The sequence below is a fragment of the Perca flavescens genome, chromosome 13 (assembly GCF_004354835.1).
Source record: "Perca flavescens isolate YP-PL-M2 chromosome 13, PFLA_1.0, whole genome shotgun sequence".
Classification (NCBI taxonomy): Eukaryota; Metazoa; Chordata; class Actinopteri; order Perciformes; family Percidae; genus Perca; species Perca flavescens.
Genome location: NC_041343.1, coordinates 4,850,229 through 4,874,028, shown reverse-complemented (window position 1 = coordinate 4,874,028; position 23,800 = coordinate 4,850,229). Strand labels below are relative to the sequence as shown.

Genomic DNA, 23,800 nt, shown 5'->3' with positions numbered 1-23,800 from the left:
CATTTATCACAAGTCCCATATCTCCATATCTCACAGTAAAATGGCATTTTAATGGATAAGTGAAAGTTAACTTACGTTCGCGAAAGCCACAAATAACTTATTTTTGTAATGCTAAATATGGCAAGAGAGCGAAGCGATTGATAACTGCGTAGCTTAGCTATGGTAGCTAGCTCTAACAGGACTGAATAGCGTGTAAACAACTGTGGGATTTAGTGGGAAAGACGCTAAAAAATGAGAGAGCTGTGAGCGCTTTAGCGAACTAGTCAAAGTTTAAATCTGTATAGCGGGTAATTAGCTGCTGTAATTAGGAATATAACAAAATTAACTGAGCTAGAGCTGCACGGCTCTGGCTACCAGTAAGCAACAGGAGCACCGGCAAAACGCGGAACGTAAGACGTCTGCACGTATCCAGTGTTGGTCATCTTACTTTAAAAAAGTAATTAGTTACAGTTACAAATTACTTCTCCCAAAAAGTAATTAGTTAGTTAGTAACTCAGTTACCACATTGTAAAAGTAATTAGTTACTCAGCAAAGTAACTGTAATGTTATTTTTTATGTTCTATAACGCTATTACGTTCTATAACATCTTTAACGTCAAAGATGTTGCTGACCCGAAAAATCGAACGTTGCTTGTTTTAACAGAGTGGCTCCGTCTCCTTCACTGGAGCTCATGCTAGCTGCATTTGGGCTTGGGCTTGGGTTAGCAGCAGCAACAAGTGTTGTGTCTTTTTTCCTGGTCATAGCGTGCATGTTACATAAACATTCTTGCCTTTAATTTCACTGAGCGAGAAGTAGTGCCGGTACTTCCAGTTCGAGAACGCTACCTTTGAATTTCCCTGGCTTGTCGCCATTGTTGCTTTCTTGTGTTTAGTGGTAGTCAGAGCGTGCAGTGAGACCATAGACAGTAGAGTGAGACAGCGTGAGCAGGGTATCCGCCCACCTAGCCAATCATCATTGCATTTGCAACGGTGTCATCATCCCCCCAACCCCCCCTCCTCCCCCCCGCTCTCTCCAGGCAGCTGATGTGTTGCCAAAGCCTGACACCTCGCGCTTCATTCAACCAAATTGTAGTAACGCGCCACTTTACATTCTCAGTAACGATAACGGCGTTGCAACAATGGGCAAAGTAATTAATTAGATTACTCCGTTACTGAAAAAATAACGCTGTTATACTTAAACGCCGTTACTCCCAACACTGCACGTATCATCATCTGATTGGCATTTTTTAAATAAGTGATCCGATTATTTGGAACACATATCAGGCAATTATGAGTGGTGACCGATCAGTCGAAGCTCCTTTATTACTATGACTTAACCGCTGTTGATTTTAAAATTCATTCCCTAAGTAGCTTTAATAAGCTTGGAATTTTTTTTATAGCCCAGGAAATGTAAACACAACAGCTGATTTTGCTTCAGTCTTTCAGTTTCTAGCTGCATTTCGATTTGTCTGCATCATCACTCAGTGTCCTGGGGTGGTCACTTAATTCCGTGCGGGGGAGGACGGTGTTGCATTGCTGTGTAACTTCAATTATATATCTCTCCTTAAAGGAGCAGGGAGCTAGCAGAGAAGGATGTCTGGGTCCGCTGGTGTAGTTCAACATGGATAAAGACAATATCTCGCTCGTTGTCTCTTGGCTCACATAAAGACAGCTGTTTTATCCAAAACGTTCTCCCTCCTGGCTCCCTCACAGCTACGTCTCACATCTGTGATGTCTAAAATAGATTGTGGTAGTTAGAGATAAGTGTGTGCATGGTATACTGATCACGATAAAGTATTTGATTTGGAGCAGCTCTCGCAGCAAAGCACTTCAGGAAGGTATTGTTCTTTGGTATTTGTTCTGAATATACTGTACCAGTGTCGTTTTAGCTGACTCATCTTAAAGCTGTCCAGCTAGTAATTGCTGTAGCCCTTCTGCTGCAGTCAGGATACACAGAATGGGCACATCATCAAAGCATTGCCTAGTTGCATTGGCGACTTGTAGTGCCGCTGTGGAGTTTACATTGGGGAGAATCGCGTTAGGGCTGGGCAATATATCGATATTGATATATGAGGCTAGATATTGTCTTAAAATTTGGATATCGCAATATGACACAAGTGTTTTCTTTTTCTGGTTTTAAAGGCTGTATTACAATGAAGTGATGTCATTTTCTGAACTTACCAGACTGTTTTAGCTGTTCTATTATTTGCTTTTACCCACTTAGTCATTATATTCATATTACTGATGATTATTTGTTACAAATCTAATTGTGTAAGCTATTTTGTGAAAGCACTAATAGTCAACCCTACAACCTTGCCGCAATATCGATAATGATGTATTTGGTCAAAAATATCGGGATATATTTTTTTTTTTCATATAGCCCATCCCTACCTCACGTCAAAGCAAAGATAATTCATTTTTAGTGCACATATTTCTCTTAAGGGGTTTATTTACTCAACCATTTAAACAGGGGCACATGCATAAAGTATCATTGTCCAACTAAAATTTTAAAAATCCCAGTCAGCAGAAGAGAAACAATAGTAAGAGTCCACAGCCGTGCTAGGGGCTCTGAACGTAAGTGTAGCCACCCAAACATGTAAATGAGGCAACCTGCATACTTTTTTAATGCCGTAAATTGATAAATCCTACTTCAACTTAAGTGTTCCATTATGTGTGATGCTGATAGAGCTGAGCTTCACGAATGGGAAATACATTTTTCTCATGCGGAAACAAAATCAGAGTTTCGCCCCGGCGCGTTGCACAGAGCAGATTGACCCGGCAACAGACAGGAGGGGGAAGCACCGCAAAGCCCATTTCTCACCAACGGTCAACAAGCAAAGGACAACTCTGACTACAGGCTCAAAGTCAGCCATCGTTACATCAATTTCAGTTTTATTTATGGTGTCAAATCATAACAGAAGTTATCTCAGGACACATTACCGATATAATTTGCAGAGACCCAACAAGTCCCCCAAAGGTGCGACTGTATCAATTTGGAGAATTCCCATAATTGAAGCCCCCACCATCCTCTCACCACCCCTTTAATTATGTCTAGTCAGTCTCCTATAATGAGCCTGATTTTAGTGCAGGTTCTGAATAGAGCGTTTCTGAAATGTATGATTTTTTTTTGGTTTCCTGCTGCCATGCATCTTGGTTTCTGTCCTGTTCTGTATACTTTCTCTGAATACTGCACTTCATGCTCCCTCCCCTCTCCTCCTGCCATTCTGAGCTGGCTGGCTTCCTGTCTCATTTTACAGCCTGGCCTACTGATGCAGCACAGTCAGCTTCCTCCACGCCGACTTCTCGAGACCCATTAAACATTTATTGGATAGGGCCATAAGATACCTCACCATAGCCTCAGCTCTGCTACACTAAATTCAGCCCAAGATCTGAGCCTAACCCTGATGCTGCAATCCAACAGGCAAATTCTATAGGCATGGCTGCGTATTGGCCCCTTTGAGAGATGCAGTAGAAGATATGTAATAGGCAAACTGATTGGTAATGTTGGAGTAGGCTTACATGGATTGATACAACTTGCAGCGAATATCACAGACAAATGACTGTTGTGGTTAGCAGTAATTAGGGCCAAAATATTAAGAGCAGATAATGACTACCAGGATGTTTCCTTTTTCATTTATCTATACTTTCAGACAAGTTGTAAGAGAACACAAAAAAGCAAATCCAACTACAAACATGCATGGTCTTATAAAGAGCAAAGTAAATGCTGTAGTTCATTGGCACGAACCACACGGCTGTATGTGGAAAATAATTAGTGGCGTTAAAAAGGAATTTGTGTTAACTCGTTATTATCGTGGTAAGAAGCTGATTGAGATAATAGATAATCAGGCCTTTAAAGTATATTCCAAGCGCTGTATGTGCAGTAGTTTCAGCCCTGTGCCCATGGCAGTATCCATGACTCTCCATCACCCCTAAAGGGTGAGGCAGATGGAACAGCCTGCTGGTTCCAAGGTGTCAAGTAACAACTTACTTGGCGTATTGCTGACATGAACTGTTTGTAATTTTTCCATCAAAAGGTCAGATCACTCTTGTCCAAGAAACAATGCAGACACACGAGGCAAACATGAAGAGCTCTGGTAATTCACTAAAATATAGTAAACGTCACAGAGCTACTTGGGGCGAACGTATGTAAAGGAACAGTGTGTGGTTTCGTATGTCAATGATGGAGGAAGCTTGTGGAAAACAGTTAGCTTTCAGGAACGAAGTAGAGGAACATAGTCTGTGTTCAGAGCAGGTAGAGTGCGCTGTGGACATGAGGTGAGCAGGGAATAGCTGTCATGTCTAAATAGAGACATATTAGGGGAGCTGGCATTTTGTCTCCTCTACCTCCAGCTAAAATGTGCTTACTGTGAAAATTGGATGACAGCATTTTGCAAACAATACAGGATTTGTCCTACATATCTGCCATGAATCCTATGTTTTGATCTCATCAGAGTATGCTCTTCAGTATCTTCTACAGTTGTAATGTATGAACTTTTTTTCTCATATAATGAGGCATCCATTCATATTTGTATGAGTAAAACTGCAGGACTCCATCAGTTCTTTCACTATGTGGGTTCCTGTGCTGTGGTTTTCTGGTGTCCCCTCATCTACTGTGACCTGATGCCGTGGCCTTGTCCGAGCTATGGACAGCCACACATTACTGCCTAATAAGCAGCCGTGCACACGGGAGCATCCCTCAAACAACCAGAGGCTTTAAAATGGCCGCTGGCTCCTGAGCCTTTAACTTTGTCAAATCTGGATTGGACATTGATTTATTGATTGTGGTTGGCAAACACAAGTCAGGTCTGTGGAAACAGATGGTGACTAATCGGAGTGACGGCTCATATAACTAGAGAGATTTATTTCAAAACAAGTGTTCCCTCTGGTGTCTGCCAGATGTCAACTTCACACCGCACAGGCTGAATGTCCTGGATTGTTTAGATGTGTCTTTTGAAGTGCTGCTGCTAAATTTGTAGGTTCAAGGGCAGAAGTGTTGACATGTTTGCAGCTGTACATGATCTGTGCCTGTCGAGAGAAACACTATAATTCATGTAATTTGGCATCATGGCATGGCCCGCTGGTGCTGCAGAAAACACACACTAATGATTTCTTCCAGAATGCGGCTGAGGGTCATTAAAAAAACAGCAACTACTTGTAGTCCACAAAGACAATTGATGTTTCTCAATCTGTCTATGTACCGGAAACCGAATACCGAAATGAATGTTGGGATACGGGTGCTGCCAAGTTCATACAAGTTACCAACCAATGCTTCCTCAGTAAAATGGGTGTGTCAAGAACATTTCCGTGAATCTTAACTGTTCTTAGTGAAATGCGAACTTGTGTATTGGGACAGTACTTTGGCAACACGAGATGACGTTTCACAAGAACACAAGTCAATAGAAGAACACAGATTGAGAAACGCCAAATGAGTCCTGCTTCAGGTCTGACCTGTAACCCTAGTCCAACACTAATACCCCTTTTACACTAATGGCACACTGATAATCAGGGTTATACCCAGGTTGACTGTGTGTTTGAATAAGGGTAACCCTCCTCGATCTACTCGGCTTCGCAACCCAGGTCGCCAGGTGGCTTTGATCAGGGTAGGACTAGGGTCGATTTCAATGTGAATTGCGCACGACCTGGGTCGCTACCAACTGGGGCGGGACAAAGTATGTGATTGGTGGGAAAAGAGAGTGGGGCAGTCCGCAGCACATTTTAATAAAACGACAACAACACAGATTTTGTCTCACTGTGCTTTATGCCTGGTTTACACAAGCAGCTTCAACAACAGCAGAACGGAGTGCATGTTGCGGAGTGCTATGCAGAGCGATAGAGTTTTACAGGCAAAACCTCCTGTAAAAACCCATCGTTAGAACGTCAACGTATGAAAATAAGTTTAGTTAAATTCTCTCAGCACCGCATCTCACTTGAGACACACACACCTCTGCAGACTGCAGTTCAGTGTGGCTGCTGGGGAGCGCAGCGCAAATATCTTTCCTTTTTCTCTCTGTCTTTTTGAAAAATGAGTCGTGAAGCCAACAGCAAAGCCCAACTTTACTTTACTTTTACTCATCTTAAAATAGTCAAAAATCAATACTAGAGTAACCCACTTCCTTGTCCAGCTGCAGCAGAGGAGGAGAAATCAGTCTGCACAAAATCATCTATTAGTGTTTGATAGTTATTTATGCTTTAGAACGTAATCACTGCAAAACAATCCTAAAGTAAACTTTATTTCTCTCTCTCTCTCTCTCTCTCTCTCTCTCTCTCTCTCTCTCTCTCTCTTTCTCTACTGTACAATGTCAATTTCAAGTAGCTAAAAAAAAATTAGTTCTGCTGGACTGGAGTATGTGATAAGTTAGCTGTTCACTGAATGTGACATGTTGAGCCCCGCCCGTTTCTAGCACTTAAGGTAATTGGTATGCATTGCTCCCCGGTTGTGACCCAGGTGATCTCTGAATTGTCACGACCAGGGATATACCCCTGTCGACTGGCTTGAATTTCCAAAAGAAGGGTTGAACAGAGATTAGATTGACTTTAGAGATTAACCTGTAATTTTCAGGGAGAAAAAGTTTGGCTTGTAAAAAGCCAGACATCAAAGACTCCTTCATAATAGAGAGAAAACTGGCAGCATATAATGTCTGAGCAATATGGAGCACAGTGCAAACACAGGGGTTGGGGCGTGTACAGCAAAGAGGTACAACGTCCAGTATATTATTTAGAGTAATCAGGGTGTCAAGTATCAAGTGTGACATTAAATATGAACAAGTAACTGATGGGGTATCACAGACCAATGGAAACACTAACACTATTTCTTATAGTCATAAATCATAAAGGAGAAAAATCAGAAATGTATTCAAAATGCCACACAAGGAGCCAGGGAGACAGAAGCAGCCGGATTATACAGTTTCACTAGATGTTCAACTTGTTTATTTTGTAGGCAGAAAAGGTTGCATAGCAACAATCCCTAAAAGTGGCAGCTGATCCATCCATACAACTCTAAAACAATGTTCACTGTAGAAGACATTTTGTCGTGGATCAGCCTGTCACCTTTGGACTCAAAACTTGCTGGCCAATCATTGTATACTACTTCTGTGGTGCATGTCTTTCCCATAATAATTATGTTCAGCTCAGTGCTCATGCATGCTTTAATAATGGTTAACAATGGCTGTGTATATTAGAGATAAATAAAGTGTTCACTATGCCCGGAATCATGTGATTGTCATGGCAAAGCGAAAGACCAAAGAATCTAAAAGGAATGACTAAAGCAGCTTTAGCGAGACACTGAACCCCAACGCCATTTGTGTACAGTAGAAAAACGCTCCATCTACTAAGATGTGACACAGTAGAGAATATTATTCAAATACATTTTTTTAGTGAAACATTTTACTATCTCTAAATTCCAGTGAGACTTTGAGGGAAAGTTCCCTCTGTAAAAACAAACTGAAACTCTCTAATCAACCTGTACCAACCAATGGTGAGGAATTGTGACAGCAAACCTTTTAGTTAATAGAATTAGTAGTTTTACAGTCATCTAAAAATAAGACTTTTGGACAGGACAGCTTTGAGAACTGTCCTCATTCATGAGCTTGACATTGAAAATGCCTCTGGCCTTGTTTACTGCTTTATAACCTCCTACAGTAAGCACAATTTCTGGGTCATTTTAAAGGGCAAAGTGTTTATTTTTAATTGCTTTTACAATGCGACTTGTCATGACATTGTTAACAGCTCTTTAATTAACAAGCCTACCACCAGCTCCACTTTAAACATGAAGCAAGCTGACATCGATTTTTGTGACAATATGTAATAGTTCTCCACTTCCATACTGTGAAAATTACTATGCAAGCATTAATGCTTTGAATTGCCTTAATGCTTAAATCTTTATATTGTCTGTCTTAACGGTTAGTATACAAACACATTATCAGTGAAATGACATGCATCAGTCACCTTGCAAAATGTAAAAGTACTCAGTATCATTGCATTAAGAGGTTATGCCTCCGTGCGAGGTTACTGTATTCTGTAGGCTACGCCATTGCTGATGTGCTCCTCCTAAAAAATGTAACTCCACGTTGGGGTTTCGGCAGCTACAGAAAACTGTAATTAGCTGCTTGGGTTTTTTTTCCTACAAGTTTCTGATGCTGGTGGAGATTGTTGCGAGTTGAAGCAACATTAGAGACTGAATAGTCTTGTGTTTCTCAGTAACACACGTGTAGCAAACACAATTCACTGCAGACCGTTCAGTAACGAGACAAAGCAACATAATAGGTTACCTGGATGTAAACCCAGTTACTGCGGGGAATATACAGCCTGATTATGCACAATACATGCATCTAGTGTTGCAATGGTAAAATCAGAGACTCCAGTATACATTAAAACCTACGCTGCAGTTATCTACGGCGGGACTCCGTTTAGCCTTTGCTTGAACTATGAATCAAGGAAACCCAATATTCTAAACAAATTGCATGCACTGATCCATTCAAAATCACAAAGTTAAACTCCACAGAGCATTTAATCTCCCCTAATTTAGATTCTGAAGGTTTGTCCAAATTAATTTCAGGTGTTGTTTATTTGGCTCTCTATCATTTTGTGGTCAGCAGGTAACGTACAACTGTACAACTGGGTCAATGAGAGCTGTAGGGACTCAACCAGCTGGTATTGGCTGAGAGCTTAATGTTGATTCTAAGTCCCTTGTCTAATTCGAGGAAGTCATTTGATTCAGTGGGACTATAAACCTGAGTGCTCACATCAGAGGCGATTGCCAACCATCTGTCAGTAAAAGTGCGACTGTACCATTACAGTAATAATCTTTACCGTTTCCATAGCTGTGCTAATACATCTACTGGCTATTGATAAATCAAATAATTGCTCATCACAAACCTTATGATTGAATCCATGGTAAATATTCTAAACCCAAGGCTTTTTTCCAGAGCTTTTGACCATATTGGCATGGGGAGACGCAGATACCTATCTAAAAGGTCAAGATCCCCAATCTTAACTTTGGATTGTAGACTTTAGACAGATTTGAACATGTTTGATAAGATGAGACAATATATTTAAACAGATCCAAGTGATTGTGGAGTGATGTGACATGAGTGCGCTACAAACTGTTGTGGTTTCATTGTGGGTTTTTAAACGTGGGCCTTGATTGCAGTTATCATTGCTAAGTGATCAGGTTTTCAAGTATCCCGTATGTATAAGGGCGTACGCTCACTTGGCCCAGTTAAACCGTGCCCGTTGGACTCCAAAGTCTGGTTCGTTTGACTACTGTGATCACTCCGTGCTGTGCCCGGGGACAGTACGCTAAACCGGCCTGCCTAACTGTGACTGGGTCCGCTTGAAAGAGGTGGGCCGGTTCGCACCAGTGTGATCGCTAAACGTGCCCAGGTCTGCTTTTTACTTTACAGATGAACGGGAATTGTAGTTGGTGAGTCCCACAATGTAATGACATAAGCGTGCTCTGGCCCTGATTGTTTTATTGCAGTGTGAGTGCAGGCCAGTGGGGGAGTGGGGAGGGGAGACAATCGGATGCACAAGGAATACCTGAAGTGATGAAGTGTTATCATGATGTTCCCAGTTTCTTTGCAAGGAAAGCAAGTGACGCAGGCTGAAGCTTGTAATGCATGCTGACAGCCGAACAGATGCAAAATGTCTGTTTACACCATTCCTGACAAGAATGCATCTCTCCATAGTCAGCCCATAATGTGCAGCATTTATTCCGATTAGTTTTCCCTCACATGGTGTTCCAGGCTTCACTTGGAAGGGCTCCAACACTCACTCTCTGTGGCAGCCCCGAGTTGATTAGGGCGTTCCCACCTTCCCAAACCAATTGTACCGAGGGTGTAGATGTGTCAGAGTTTGACTCAATTTCAGCAAGGCAGGTGTGAAAGCGCCTGAAGAGAACACAGAACCTTCATCTAAACAGCAGTAAGAGTGTCAGTTAAAGCTGAACACAGCAACACTTTCACTATCTCTGCTTTTACAAGACCTTTGTAGCACACACAATGCAACACCTATGTTATTTTAACCAAAGTTGCATACTGCAGCTGTAATACAAAATAAATAAATAGAATTGTTTAAGAAATCATATGCAGATGCAGTGTGAAAATTGATTGTGGCTGTTAAATATATCACTGACAGTCATCAAGATGAAATAGAGGCTTGTTCGTCAAATACTGTGTACGGAGTCAATATTGCTTATTTGTGAGCATTGCTGAACTTGAGGATCCGATGATCCACCCTCTGCCATCTGCCCTTAATTCCAGCCAGTCAACAGGAGGTAAGAGGCTCAAAAACACTTCTTTACACACACATCGCAAAATCTAAGACTCTCAGGTAGAAACCTGCAACAGGTTCAAAAGTTGAAGCAAATTTAAAAACATGCCTACTAGCAGTTTTCTTGGACTGTGTTACTGCAAAAGTGATACATGTCTTTGCTTAAAATAGAGATTAATACAAGTATTTTACTTTCTAAAATTTGTATTTTGCAAAAATAAAATGTGTGGAAACTGTCATACCCTCTAGATGTTGATAATTGGTGTCAAACAAATAGTAAAATTACAATAATATGTGTAAAACAATCGTATAATTCAATGTAAATTATGCATATATGGAGCAATGTTTAAATGAAACACTGTTTTAAATGTGAGATGCAGAAATGACATGTCTTAATACCCCGCTGGCCTGTACTTTACCCTCACATACTGTAGAATGTGTGTCAGTAGTCCAAAAAAAAATGACACAATGTCTAATTGAAACTGGCTGATAGTCTAGTATGTTCCCCATTCATACCATGAATTAATATGTGCCTTCAGGAAGGATTTTTAAAGTTCCAATGCCGATCTAAACTTTGCTCCTTGGCTTGAGATGTGGCCCTTTCAATTTGACTTGACAGTTTGCCTGTTTTCACCTATTCTTGTCTGAACCATCTGCTCTGTTTGGCTCCCTGCCGCCACAATAAATGCCACAGGTAATGAATTTCAATCGTAGGACATCTCAGGTTGGGAAAGGAAGCATGCAGAGGGGGCTGCAGGGTAAACCTAGAAGGGCAAGGGCCAATGAGACACCATTAAAACATTTGTCAGTAACAATATTTGAAACACAGAACTGCGTGCACAGGTATATGTTAAAGGAACACGCCGACTTATTGGGAATTTAGCTTCTTCACCGTAACCCCCGGAGTTAGACAAGTCGATACATACCCTTCTCATCTCCGTGCGTGCTGTAAGGCTGTCTGACGGCTCCAGCGGCATCAGGCCAGCACAGAACATGCAGGTGAATGGTTCCAGCAATCCTACTGCTCCGAATAAGTGACAAAATAACGCCAACATGTTCCTATTTACATGTTGTGATTTATAGAGTCACAGCATGTACAAAAAACAACGTAACATGAGACACAGCCGTCTTTTAACTGTAAACAAACAGGGAACTACATTCTCAGGCGGAAGAATATAGTACTTGGGCGGAGAAAATCGCAGACTATCCCTAAAGTTACCAGCTAACGCTAGCAGTAGCTTGCTGGCTTGGTTGGCAGAAAGCTGACAAGACATTTTAAGGCCACCAAAATGTTCCAATTAACTTTGAAGGGAAAACACACAGTGAGAAGGTCAGTTTAAGTTGAAAACATTGGCAACGCCCAAAAACAAGTTCAGGTCTATTTTGATTTTGACAGTGCCATGGTTAGCCTTGCTAGGCCTCTGTCCTGATTGACAGTTACTAAAGCCCTGCTTTATCATCCAATTAAAATAAATGGGACCATAATTTTGCCAAAAAGAAATCATGCTGTATTGAACCAGAAACAATAAACAAAAAAGAGAAATAGGCTCATTTTCTCATACTTCTTTTTGGAGGCAGTGGAGTCGCCCCCTGCTTTAAGGCATTTCCGCATTGGCTTCACTTTTCAGACCTAGAAGCTTCTTCCATTATTTTTTGTCCATTCTTTTTTACAGTCTATGATCAGAGAACACTGAAATCTGAATTTCATTCAGGAATTTTTCAGGACACATGACAAGCACCAGGAAGTGGGTCATGGAGAAGGACAGGATTAATGGACAAAATACTTAGTGAACATCAACACATGTTGACAGCAACACCATGATAGAACTGGCTGAGCTGAAGTTTAAAGTTGTTGTCTGACAGACACCAGACAGAGTCACCTTGACCGGTTTGCATGCATGCACTAACAATGAATGGAAACTGCATCCAGGATCAAATCCCTTTTAAAAGTCAACCCTGTCGTCTTGCTGTCCAAACTATTCACAAATGTTTGCAGTGTAACAATAGCAAGGCTACCACCAACATAACTTCTAGCATTGCTTTGCCTTACTCCACATGTGATGCAGGAGGGATCAGATGCCTCTGCACCCTGGAAAGATCTCCTGTGAGTTCCAAATGAGGAGGGTGCTTGCTTCAGAATTAGGTCAAGTCTCCCACCCTTTGGTGTAGCATTAGTGTTTTAAGCCACCCGTATATCTAAGGGTTGTAGCACAAGCTGACAATTTCGCTAAGCTTTTAGGCAAAAATTATTTGACTTTCTGGATGCTGATTTCTGGTTTCCTTTCCATTCAAATTGAGCTACACACACACACACACACACACACACACACACACACACACACACACACACACACACCAGTCACTGCTCTTCAGATGATTTCTTCCTGCAAGAATGCACAATGCAATACACTTTAGTTCACATGGTTTTGCACATTTTGCTTTATTGATCTAAAACTGTACTTGTCTTTGATCCCACACAGGGGATTACAAGCTCTTAATGGCCTCTTCTAGTGCTTTTGGGTTAGGAGACTATTTTGATGCCGTTTGTAAAAGTCCCTCTTTGGACTTATAAATGCAGAGATTTTTGTTCATTGTGCTCAGTCATCTTATTAGCAGTCTGTTTAAGTACCACTTTATTTAAGTATTTTAATATATATGTAGTAACAGGGTGGGCTTTACTTTTAATCTGCTGCTGCGTAGTAATATATAATGTACTAAGATGAGAGTCAAATCTGGTGAAACAAGAATGAGTGAATGGTTTGGTCCTCTGGGGACACACATGCAAACGTCAGTGTTTCAAACAAAGCAAATAAATCTTAGTTTTCATTGTTTGCTTTTTGACATTTGCAACTCATGCTGTGAATGCCTTCATAGCCGTTGCCTAACATGATTCAAGCCTCCATATTTTGGTAGCAGATGTTTAAAGGAGTTTAAAGGCCAAGTGACAGTAAGAAAGAGGAAATGTTCTACTACAGTACACACAGTGTGAATTCCTGAGCTTTCATACACAAACTTGTACTAGTTTTTGAAAACTAATTGAGTGAGCCTGCTGCAAACAGGCTGACCTCTCCTGTGTTGTGTTGACAGATGAAGCACATGTGCAGTGAGGATGGTGTTTAAAGAAGAACATTTTATGCCCTCTATTCATTGTTCATCCCTTTGGCTTGGTGGGCTGGCTGGCAACATTAATAATGCCTCCATTAATTTCACAAGGCTGTAGCCACCTCTGATTTCAACTTTGGAATAAGATACAGGAAGACCAAGTGCAGGTGCAAGAATAATAGGCTGTATGATAATGTACTGACCTTGCTATAGTCATCAATAATTCATGTTGTATTGTGTAAAAATCTCATTTATTTTTCATTTTTGTTGGCACTTAGCAGAGTGGGCCAGTTGTCCCTGCTAGACAGAGCCATGATGGAGCCAGGGGAGCTGCTGAGACAGGAATGGGGGGGCGCTTGAGTATATTCAGGGTTTTAAGTGCCAACAGAGAGTCTCTCTGAAATGGTACTACATACTAGAATGTTTTGTGTGTTTGGTAATGAGTCATAATTGTATTGTTTATTAATTGCATCCCATTGAATTTACATACATGGTCTCGTTTGTCACCTTGAATAAATGTAGAAATGCAGTTTTCTTTGAGGCTTCACTGTGGAAATACGCCTGTCTGTGCTGTCACATTGTGTTATACTGATATATATCCTGTCATACTGTCATATAACAGAGAAAGAACAGTTTATCTTTGACACCCCAAGACCTGAAATCAAATATAACTCGTAAATCACACAGTATTTTCGAATTGCAGTGTACTGGAGCCAGTGTTTCCCACAGATTACAAAGCAACTTGTGGCGGTGGGTGGGTGTCGCGGGAGGGGGGGGCGGGGGGGAGAGACGCAGTTGGATGCTGTCCTCATCTCCTACTTCAATGCCTAACAAATCTATCTCTTTCTCTCCCCTGTCTTTCACTGGTTGAAGCCTGAAAATACTGTAAAACAAATTAATAACATAACTAATTCCACTGGTGGGACTGTTGAGCTCTGTTTCAGACTGATAGCTCCGGTTCAGGCTGGTCCTCATCCTCAATACGGGCCTTTTTCACGGAAAATTTTGCGGAAAATACTTTTCAATACTCATCTGGATTGAAGCAACAAACATTCAGTGTAAGAGTAAAAAATGACATAACATTATTTATAATACGTTTATTTGATTCACAGCTGCTACATATAGTGTTTTGACCTCGACAACCCAACTGCATTTTACCGCAAACGTGCAACTAGTTAACTTTCTAAAGCAGGCGCAATCGCTTGTTTACTAAGAGTCGGGTCGGTGATTGTGAATGTGTGATTGTGTAAAGGTGTTCACGAGATAGATACCAACCTTTCGTGAACTTGTGAATTTGGCCAGCCGTCTTCTCTCCTTTATGGAGACAGAAGCTGTGTGCACGGTGGGATCGATGGTGTTTTAAGCCTCCAACCTCGCCCTACAGGCACTACCCTCACCGTAACCTTAAACATAACCATTGCCACGGTGCCTTGAAGGTGACGTATGGGGGCTTAAAAAAAAAACAACACCGCACAGTGGGAGGAGGTGTGTGTGTGTGTGTGTGTGTGTGTGTGTGTGTGTGTGTGTGTGTTTGTATGTGAGCGAGACATCAAGTGACAGAGAGACGGAGGAGAGCAGGGAAAGGAAATGCAGAAGAACGTAATAAAAAACGTAACGTAAAAAAAATAATAACGAAACACAATGTGCGGCGGCCAGTGTTGATAGTGAGGCGGACCGCCACACAATAGTCTATGTGTGGGAAACACTGCATATATAAGATGGAAACATGTAGATACTAATATCCAGGAGTCTCTGTCCATCTGGCTGTCTCACAAATGTGGTGACCTACATATGGCGCAGTACTTGAGTTAAACTTAGTTACATTCGAGAATCAATTCCAAAAACACACAGTGAGAGGGTCAAAGTTTAAGATGAAAAAACAGGGACAACACCCGAAAACAAGTTGAGGTCTATTTTAATGTCCCCTGTGTTAGCATGGTTAGCATTGCTAAGCCTCTGTCCTGATAACAGGCCCTAAAGCATCCCCTGCTTTATTGTCTATTTTAGAATTTTTTTTTACCATAATTTACAAAATGAACATCATGCTCGATTGAAGAAGACTTGAAACTAGCAAGTGAGACTATAAACTCATTATGAAAATGTTTTCTGTGGTAATAAATCAAGTGAGAAGTAGGTTCGTTTTCTCATAGATGTCTATAGAATTTCTTTTTGGAGTCAGTGGAGTCTCCCCTTGCTGGAAATTAGATAGAATGCAGCTTTAAGGCAGTGCTGCATTGGCTTCACTTTTCAGACCTGGAAGCTCCGTCCATTATTTCTACAGTCTGTGGTTTTACACATACACACTTACACTTACAATTGACCTTATGATAACAGGGTTGACACCAAAGCTCTTAAAAAATCCAAATAAAAGTGCATTTTGCTCACTTGTGGCGTCTCCCCTGATTGAACTAATATTGCAATACAATATATTTTTAATCTGATGGTGGCTTCAAAGCAGCCTGATTACACAAGTGTTAACAGTACTCCTGGCAACAATCACAAATACCCAGCAAACATACCCTCCCCTTCCCTCTTCTACCTTGTTTACACACGTGTGTGTGTGTGTGTGTGTGTGTGTGTGCGCGTGTGCGTGTGTGGCCCTCCCCTGGATCTTTGATTGTAACTGAGCTCGACCCTTATGGGTGTGGATGGGCAAATTAGCTGTGGCTTCGCTCTCTCTGTGTTCTGCTCACTTGCTCCCTCTCATCAGTTAGAAACAGTGAAGTCATACCTTCCAAGGGGCCTGTTTTTGTGCTATCTGCCATGATGTCACCAGCAGCCAATCAAAGCATAGCGCCGCTTGAGGTAGTGTGTGTCTGAGTGAGTGAGGGGGTGGGGTAGTGAGGGGAGTTCACCACTGGGAAAAGCACAGTTATTATCTGGTCCTGCCGGCAAGCATGAGAGCACATGCACATCAAATCAGGAATCCACAGGCTTCCTCTGATACACACAGCCTCTCAGTGATGTAATATACTCTACATATGATACATGAGAGGGCTATATACTGGTTGCTGTATGAAATGATAGGCCTTTGATGGTGATGATGTATTCAGAGATATTCATATTCCATTGTATTGCACAAAGTGATTGCAGTGCTGTTGAAATGGTTAATGTGTGCTGTACCTCTCAACCCTGCGTTTGGGGAAACACAGCCCTTGTGGTATTTGTTAATTTACGTTTCACTTTGAATTTGCAAGTGTTTTTGATAATGATTTGCTTTTCATATTGACCTCCGTTCAAGGTGCCTGTGGAGGACTTTCATGCTTTCCTAATGCCGCCTTAAAATGCATTTAAATGCTAAAACTGTCAAGTCAAGACATGTCATTTGGGTTAACACTTTATGGCTGGCCTTGAATATTCAATTCAATCAGTGTAATTTGTTTGCTCTTTTCCACATCGAGCACATCCTGGTAGTTGCAAAATGGAGACACATCAAGTGCTGGGATTGAAGCTCCGTAGAATGTCATCCTTTAAAGCAACACTAGAGAACTTTTCCCGCTTCGGTCCCCCTACAGGTTGTCTCATTGGAACTACAGCTCACGCTACCCGATCTGGCTAACTTGCATAATGTAATTTAATGGACAATTCTGCTTCCAACCTGTAGGGGGACCAAAGTGGGAAAAGTTCTCTACTGTTGCTTTAAGTAGTTGAGTTGTGCTTTCAGCAAGCTGTTCTTCCTGACCTTTTTCTAGCGGTTACATACAGCACCTCTGCTGATGGACCACAGGCTGTATACAAAGATGGACGACGCGTCTCCACTTGCTCCCACTGTACAAAGTGAAGCCAAAATATCCCGGATACGGGCGTTGCCATCTTGTAATGTTGGAGCCAGAGCCTGCACAGTAGTGATCGGGTGGTGGAGCCGTGGTATCAAAGTCCTGCCCTTAGACCGACCTGACCAATCGTGAGTCAATCACAACTGTCAATCATGATGTTCGTTTCACCCCATTTTTATAGCATCAAATCACTAATAAAAACCCAACTGATCAGAAAAATTGAACACTTGAACAAACCTCAGCGTGATCAGAACTACCTACAGACAGAAACAATTTACTTTTTATTAGTTATTTATTAGAATTAATTATTGGTTTGGTCCATGTCCCATCTGCTAACATGGAGAGGGGGTGGGGGGGTGGTTTAACCTGTACTGCAGCCAGCCACCAGGGGGTGATCCAGATGTTTTGGCTTCACTTGGTACAGTCCATGCAGCAACCCCTGTGAAAGACATGTAGACTAAGATAGCCTAGAGCATTACTGCCTCACTGTCCCATTCGGCTTTCAATGATACTTGTGTTTATCTTCCTCCTACTGTTTGTCTAAGCCCTTCTGGGCCATGTGTTATTGAGGCGTCCCATTTTTTTTTTTCTCAACTGAAGAAATAACAAACAAATTGATATTATTTATGTATAGCCAATTATTACATACATTGGTGAATTTTACATTTGATATTATTCTGGAAAGATTTCATTGATTGATAATGAGATCTGTGTCAGTTCATGCATTTCTGTTAAATGCTCTTTTTTGAAAGTTTTTATATTCCTCACAGTAACTGTGTACATTGTTGTACGCTGTTGCCTAGGGATGCTAATTGAGATTTTTTGTTTTCTGGTTGATAGCCGACCCTCTTTAACCGCAGCTGTCCAGACAGAACGTATGTCCAAGCCTTTCTCCGCCGCATCATTTAGTTTAGCTGCAAGGATGTCAGCTGTGTGTGTGCCGGGCATACGCTGTGTGTAGGATGGCTAATTTAAGCTAATTTAACATGTTTCACAAAGCTGTTCAGCAGTCAGTCGTGAGAGCCACCAACAAGAGCGCAATGTTTTCCCTAGCTTTGTGGAAGTCTTATGTGCACATATTTGGAGGGGGGTTTAGGCCTCAAGAAATGTTTTTAGATTAAAAAAAAAATATATAAAATAAAATAAAAAAGCAATTTCCCCTAGCCTGACAAGCCAGACCCACATCAAGATGTTGGGTCTGTGAACTCACCATTGGCAGGGCTCAATCCGAGGGGCGGGATAAACGGTTGTCTTTCAAATTCCCTCTGCAAGCAATAGGATAGCGCTACAACCAGGCAGAACAACAAAGAAGGTGACGTTGTTAGTTGATAGATTAAACTTTTGCCGTATCCGGTCGGCAAAACTCCGAACACATCTTCCTTTTTTAAGAATGACTTCCGTGCCATTTTTTGTTCTTTTCTCAAAGAAAAGCTTAACTCCAAGTCTTCCAGAGTCGCGGCCAAAGCCGATTCGCTGTTCGCCAGCAGCAGCAGCCATCTTCTTTGTTTTCAAGTAGCAGGGAATTCACGCAGAACCGTCGCAACTCTGCCGTCATTATCTTAAGCCCGCCCACCGACTCTATACTCTATGTGATTGGCCTGACTAGAGTTTGGTTTTTCCAGCTTGCAAGCCTACAGAGAGTTGCTACGAGACGACCCTGGCTGCAAATTACATTTGCTACCCAAAATGGCTTGGGTGCTGCACCTAAACCTTATAATGGCTGGGAAAACCCTGGAGTGTACAAGTTTCCACTAGCAACTAGCAGTTAAGAAATAGATTGTACAGCTTACTTTTCTTTGTACAGCTTATTTTTCTTTTACCATGTAACAAACTACTACTTTTTTTTAATTTATAAAAATATTGGTTAGTGATGGTATTCATTGGTCAACATTCTCATTGTTGGTTAACGATTAAATATTGTTACCATCCCTGCTGTCGCTGCATGTACGCTCTGTCATGTACTGTGATAGGGATTGGTGACCACAGTGAGCAGAGGGCTTTGCGAGATCTGTGTTATTAAAAAGAGGAAGATAACGGAACCTTCATTCAACTTGGTTCATGTTGTCTTCACTCTCAACAACTCCACTGTCATTAGGCACAGAAAACACAAGCAACTCAAGTTGACCAATCACAGTCGCCATAGGGGTCGGTATGAAGATTGTTGTTTTTGTTTAAGAAAATACTATCTGCCAATGCATTTAGGTATTAAAAGTTTTAACCGCCCAAATATTAATATTCGTATTGAATCCGGTATCGGTCGGGCTTTACTTCACACATAGCCACTCTAGGTGTGGCATATAGGGCTGTCCCAAACGATTAATCTAGCGATTATTTTTTTGATTAGTCGACTAATCTAACGATTAATTTCCCATTGCTAAATTATTAACAATTTACACAAAACAAATTTCAATAAGGCCAAAAGAGTAGCCTATATCTGCTCTTTTTAACAGTAGGTAAAATAATGAATAAGCTCTTTTTTAACATCCAAGTTCTTCTTCCTTTAATTTAACTTTAATTATTGGTATGTAAAGGCTGGTTTAGCACTGTAAGGAGAAGTTGGACATTTTTTTTTGTCTCGTTCCAGTGATCTGGAACATCTGGGTGATGGCGTCTGATATGCGTTAGCATTTCAGATGTATTTCCACTCACATACCCAACAACTGCTGAACAACGCCGACACACAGTCCTCGTCTTATCCACCACTCTCTCACCTGTAGCCCAGTCACGGCGCCAGGATTCCAGTTTTGGATGGGCCAGACCAATTGTGGGTGGGCCTTAAATTAAAAACGTTATCAAATCCCTGTTTAACCTAATACAAATGACTGGCTAATATACTGTTATATTATATATATTATATGTGCTTACATAATAAAGATTGTAATAGCTTGATGCTATTTATATGTTGTTGCACTGTAAAAAGTTTCGGTGCAAAGGACGGACCTATCCGCGATCGCTCTCCTTGGTTCTGCCCAAAAGAAGAGCGCTTTGGAATCTCCATTCTGCACCATACCTGGCTGGGCTATAGCGCATCTCTCCTAACCTGAGGCCTATAGACTGTAAAAGTGGTCAGGAATCTAATATTTCCCCAAAACATAGTTTAGTTCTGCTCGTATAACATGAGGCCGAATATTTCACAATTCTTTTCAATAGTTTTCAACAATATACAGATCAGCAACACTGCCCAACAGTTTCAATCAATACTCGGCCACAGAACATGTTCATTGACAACGTCATCTGTCATGTAAAACAAGACTCAAGTTATTTTCTTACTTTAGTGTGATGATTCATGTTATAAACATGTTTAACAAAAATAAATAAATCGCATTAACAAGCCCTAAAGCATTATTGGCCATAACAAGAGAAAACCATGAGGGAAAAACAACTTGACAACAGTAACAAGCTGTTATAGAAATAGAACTGCGCCTGCAGCTCTGTAGCGAGTTATGAATTGATTATTTTAATCCATACATCTCATATAACGAGATAATACAATACAGGCAGAGTAGCCTTCACATACCTTACTGTTATCCTCTGGCGGTCCTACACAATTAAACTCCCTAAAGAAGAAAGTACCGGATACTTTAGCACTGGTTGAGTTGCGGGCTCATCCACGGAAGACCGATCCACAGGACTATATCCATAGGGGCTATATCATCCACTCGCGAGGCAGAGGCAAAGGCTATAGCACCGGCGCTGGTCGCGCTAGCCGCGCTAACCGCGCTGGCCGCGCTGGCATTCTGCGGTGTCCGAGACAAAGATGTGCTCGGCGTTGAGGATCTCAGCTCTCCTTCATCTCCTGGTTGCAACGATGACTCTGAGACCGTTCGTGCACGTTTAAGGTACCTAAACAACAACTGTTGCAACCTTGTCCTTTACTGGAAATGATTTTCACACTCTCAGATCACTGGGAGCTAGCCTAGCATACCTACAAGCTACATCCGATCCGAACCTCACTGTCTGCTGAACTTGTGCAGAAACATAAAAATAGACATGACCAGTTTTTTTTTTATTGTTTTTGAAAGCTAAACATTTAGACAATTTTAGCACAAATTATGAGATTATTTGCAGATTTTTAATAATTCTTCAACAAATTATAATATATTAATTAATTAATGTTTTTTGAAAAAATGTTTTGGGTGGGCCTGTTGAAAAGTGGGTGGGCCTAGGCCCGTCAGGCCCACCCATAACGCCGCGCCGTGCCGTCCCGAAGACCCAAGTTTTCGAGGTGGGGACAGCACCAGGTGGGAGGGCATGACACGGGACCTGACAAAAAACTGGATGTAGGCGGATAGCTTGGCTAGCTTCAGAGCTAAGGAGGGGCTACAGATTAGGTGTCCCTAGAACCCAAGTATCTAACAGTAGTTCCGCATTACATTAATTAATTTGCACGCAAGTTTTATTTATTTATTTTATTTAGTGACGCGTCGACGCAAATTATTTGTGTCGACGCATTAACGTAATCGATGACGAATCGTCCCAGCCCTAGTGGCATAGCCCCTAAAGTATAAATTAAGCTTGACACTAATCATTTTCCATAGCACAGGTTCTACATATTTCCTTCTGTCATCTTCATTTGGGTGTAGGAAGAGTTTTATCTGATCTTAACTCCAGTTCTTTTGGTCTGTGTCTGGGAATGTTTTTGACTGACTCACATCTATGCTGTGCTACGGAATAACAGACCAAGACTAGTGGTTCGCCCTTGCCTTAGTTATTTGCAGATGTAATAGATACAGTTCTGTTGGCTCCTTGTACACAACGCCTTACACTGTTTGCTTTACAACGCCTTACACTGTTTGCTTTCACTAATGAGAGGCGATTGCAAGCAGTTGACCATCTTCTGTGTGCAGGAGAAAGTAGCTGCCTGCCTGGCTTCCTTACAGGCCACAGAGGGACGAGCAGCGAGTACATCTGATTAACCATATTGACTGGTAAAATGCTACCATGCTGGGTTTCCGCTCATGAAGCCAAGCTGCATAGTAATTAGCCTGGGATCGATGCGGCTGTCCGGCAGCTACGCACTTTCACTGAGATTGCTCCATCGCTGAGCTAACAGAGGGAATTATTTTTGTAAAAGGTTAAAGGTCCAAGTATTACTGAACATCAGGTGCATTACTGTCTCATTACCTCTTTTATGTTTTTGTCTGCCCACATTCTGTCAGATGAATTAGATGAAAAAGATTCTGGCCAGATAAATCACGAGTCATGAGTCTGCAAGTGCCGTTAATCTTTCTTTTCCCAACCCATTGGCCTTGGCTCTGTATTGGATTTGCCACTGGCTGTCTGTGCTTTCCTGAGTGATGGAACTTGTAGCTTAGCACATGTGTGTGTTATCACACAAACACTCACTTCCTGGGTGAAACTCAAGACCCTTTGGCTATATTTCTTTGTAATCTGAACCATCCCTAATGTGCACGGTGGCATTTCTGTTAAACTAGACTAACTGTCAAGAGCCCCTGAAGGAATAGTTTGTCATTTTGGGAATCACAAACAGATGAGGAGATGGATACCACTCTCATATCTGCCAGTCATCTGTTAGCTTAGCTTAACATAAGGATTGGAAACAGCTAGCTTGGCTCAGCAAATTGTCGACTAGCTGTTTCCAGTCTTTATGATAAGATATGAGAGTGACGTCAATCTTCTCATCTAACTCTCTGCCAGGAAATGAATAAACATATTTTCTACAAACTATCCCTATAAACAAAGCACATATTTGCTGACTGTGCTGTTGTTGTTGTTGTTGACTGGACAATAGTAGAAAGCTGGTGTATGTCTTATGGTTGTCACCCAGAAATAGGATTAATCATTTATCAAGTAAATCTGTTATTTTTAAGGGTAATAACGGGTCTGTACTGTAATTACTGTCAGGAATTATTAATTTCTATTCTCTATTGACACTACTTAGTTAGTAAAATCACATATGTCATATATTTTCTTCTCTTTTTTTTAATGTAGGATTTATTTGTAGGATTTTGAGCATAACAGATACATATTACACCTCATCCATGAAGTGAAACTAATACAAAGAGTCATTCTGTGAACCAAGGTACTAACAAAGAGACGTTATATGAGAAAAAGAAAAAGATGTTTTCACAGGCACTAATGTGAGCACTAAATGTGTGAAGATTAAAATGTTATTGTGTGAAATGCCGAAACAAATTTGAAATATTGACTATTGAAATGAAATATTGAAGCATTGTTTTGCTTTACATGGTAATCTGTAGCTCAAATATGTAGGATTAAAATGGGCTTTTAGCCACAGCTGCAGATCAGCTGTGATTGTGGAGCTGGCTGACCTGTGAATATTGTTACCCAGGTGCCCACGGAGTGCGAGACGAGCCCCAGTTTGTGACATCACGTGCAGGAGAGAACGTCATCCTGGGATGCGACGTGTCCCACCCCCTGAACGGCCAGCCCTATGTGGTGGAGTGGTTCAAGTATGGAATGCCCATCCCCTTCTTCATCAACTTCCGCTTCTACCCTCCACATGTGGACCCGGAATATGCCGGTAAGATGATGAAAGCAGTCCCATTCAGACTGCAAGCAGTTGGGTTGGGTATCGTTTTAATGATTCTGATTCCCATTCCGGTCATCGATTTTGGTTCTTTACGATTGTTTGAGGGGTGGGGGGAAAAACAAATCATGTGCTAAATTCACAGAACAAAACGTTAAAACTTT

At 41.4% G+C, this 23,800-nt stretch overlaps 1 protein-coding gene across 6 annotated transcripts in view; it reads left to right on the top strand.

Moving 5' to 3' along the window:
* Positions 1-23,800, top strand: part of igsf9bb (immunoglobulin superfamily, member 9Bb) — a 137,880-nt gene that overhangs the window by 8,231 nt on the left and 105,849 nt on the right. For all 6 annotated transcript variants that reach the window (XM_028594646.1, XM_028594643.1, XM_028594644.1 and 3 more), the window contains exon 2: positions 23,439-23,630. In XM_028594646.1, coding sequence (XP_028450447.1) covers positions 23,439-23,630 — 192 coding nt within the window. The remainder of the gene's footprint in view (positions 1-23,438; positions 23,631-23,800) is intronic.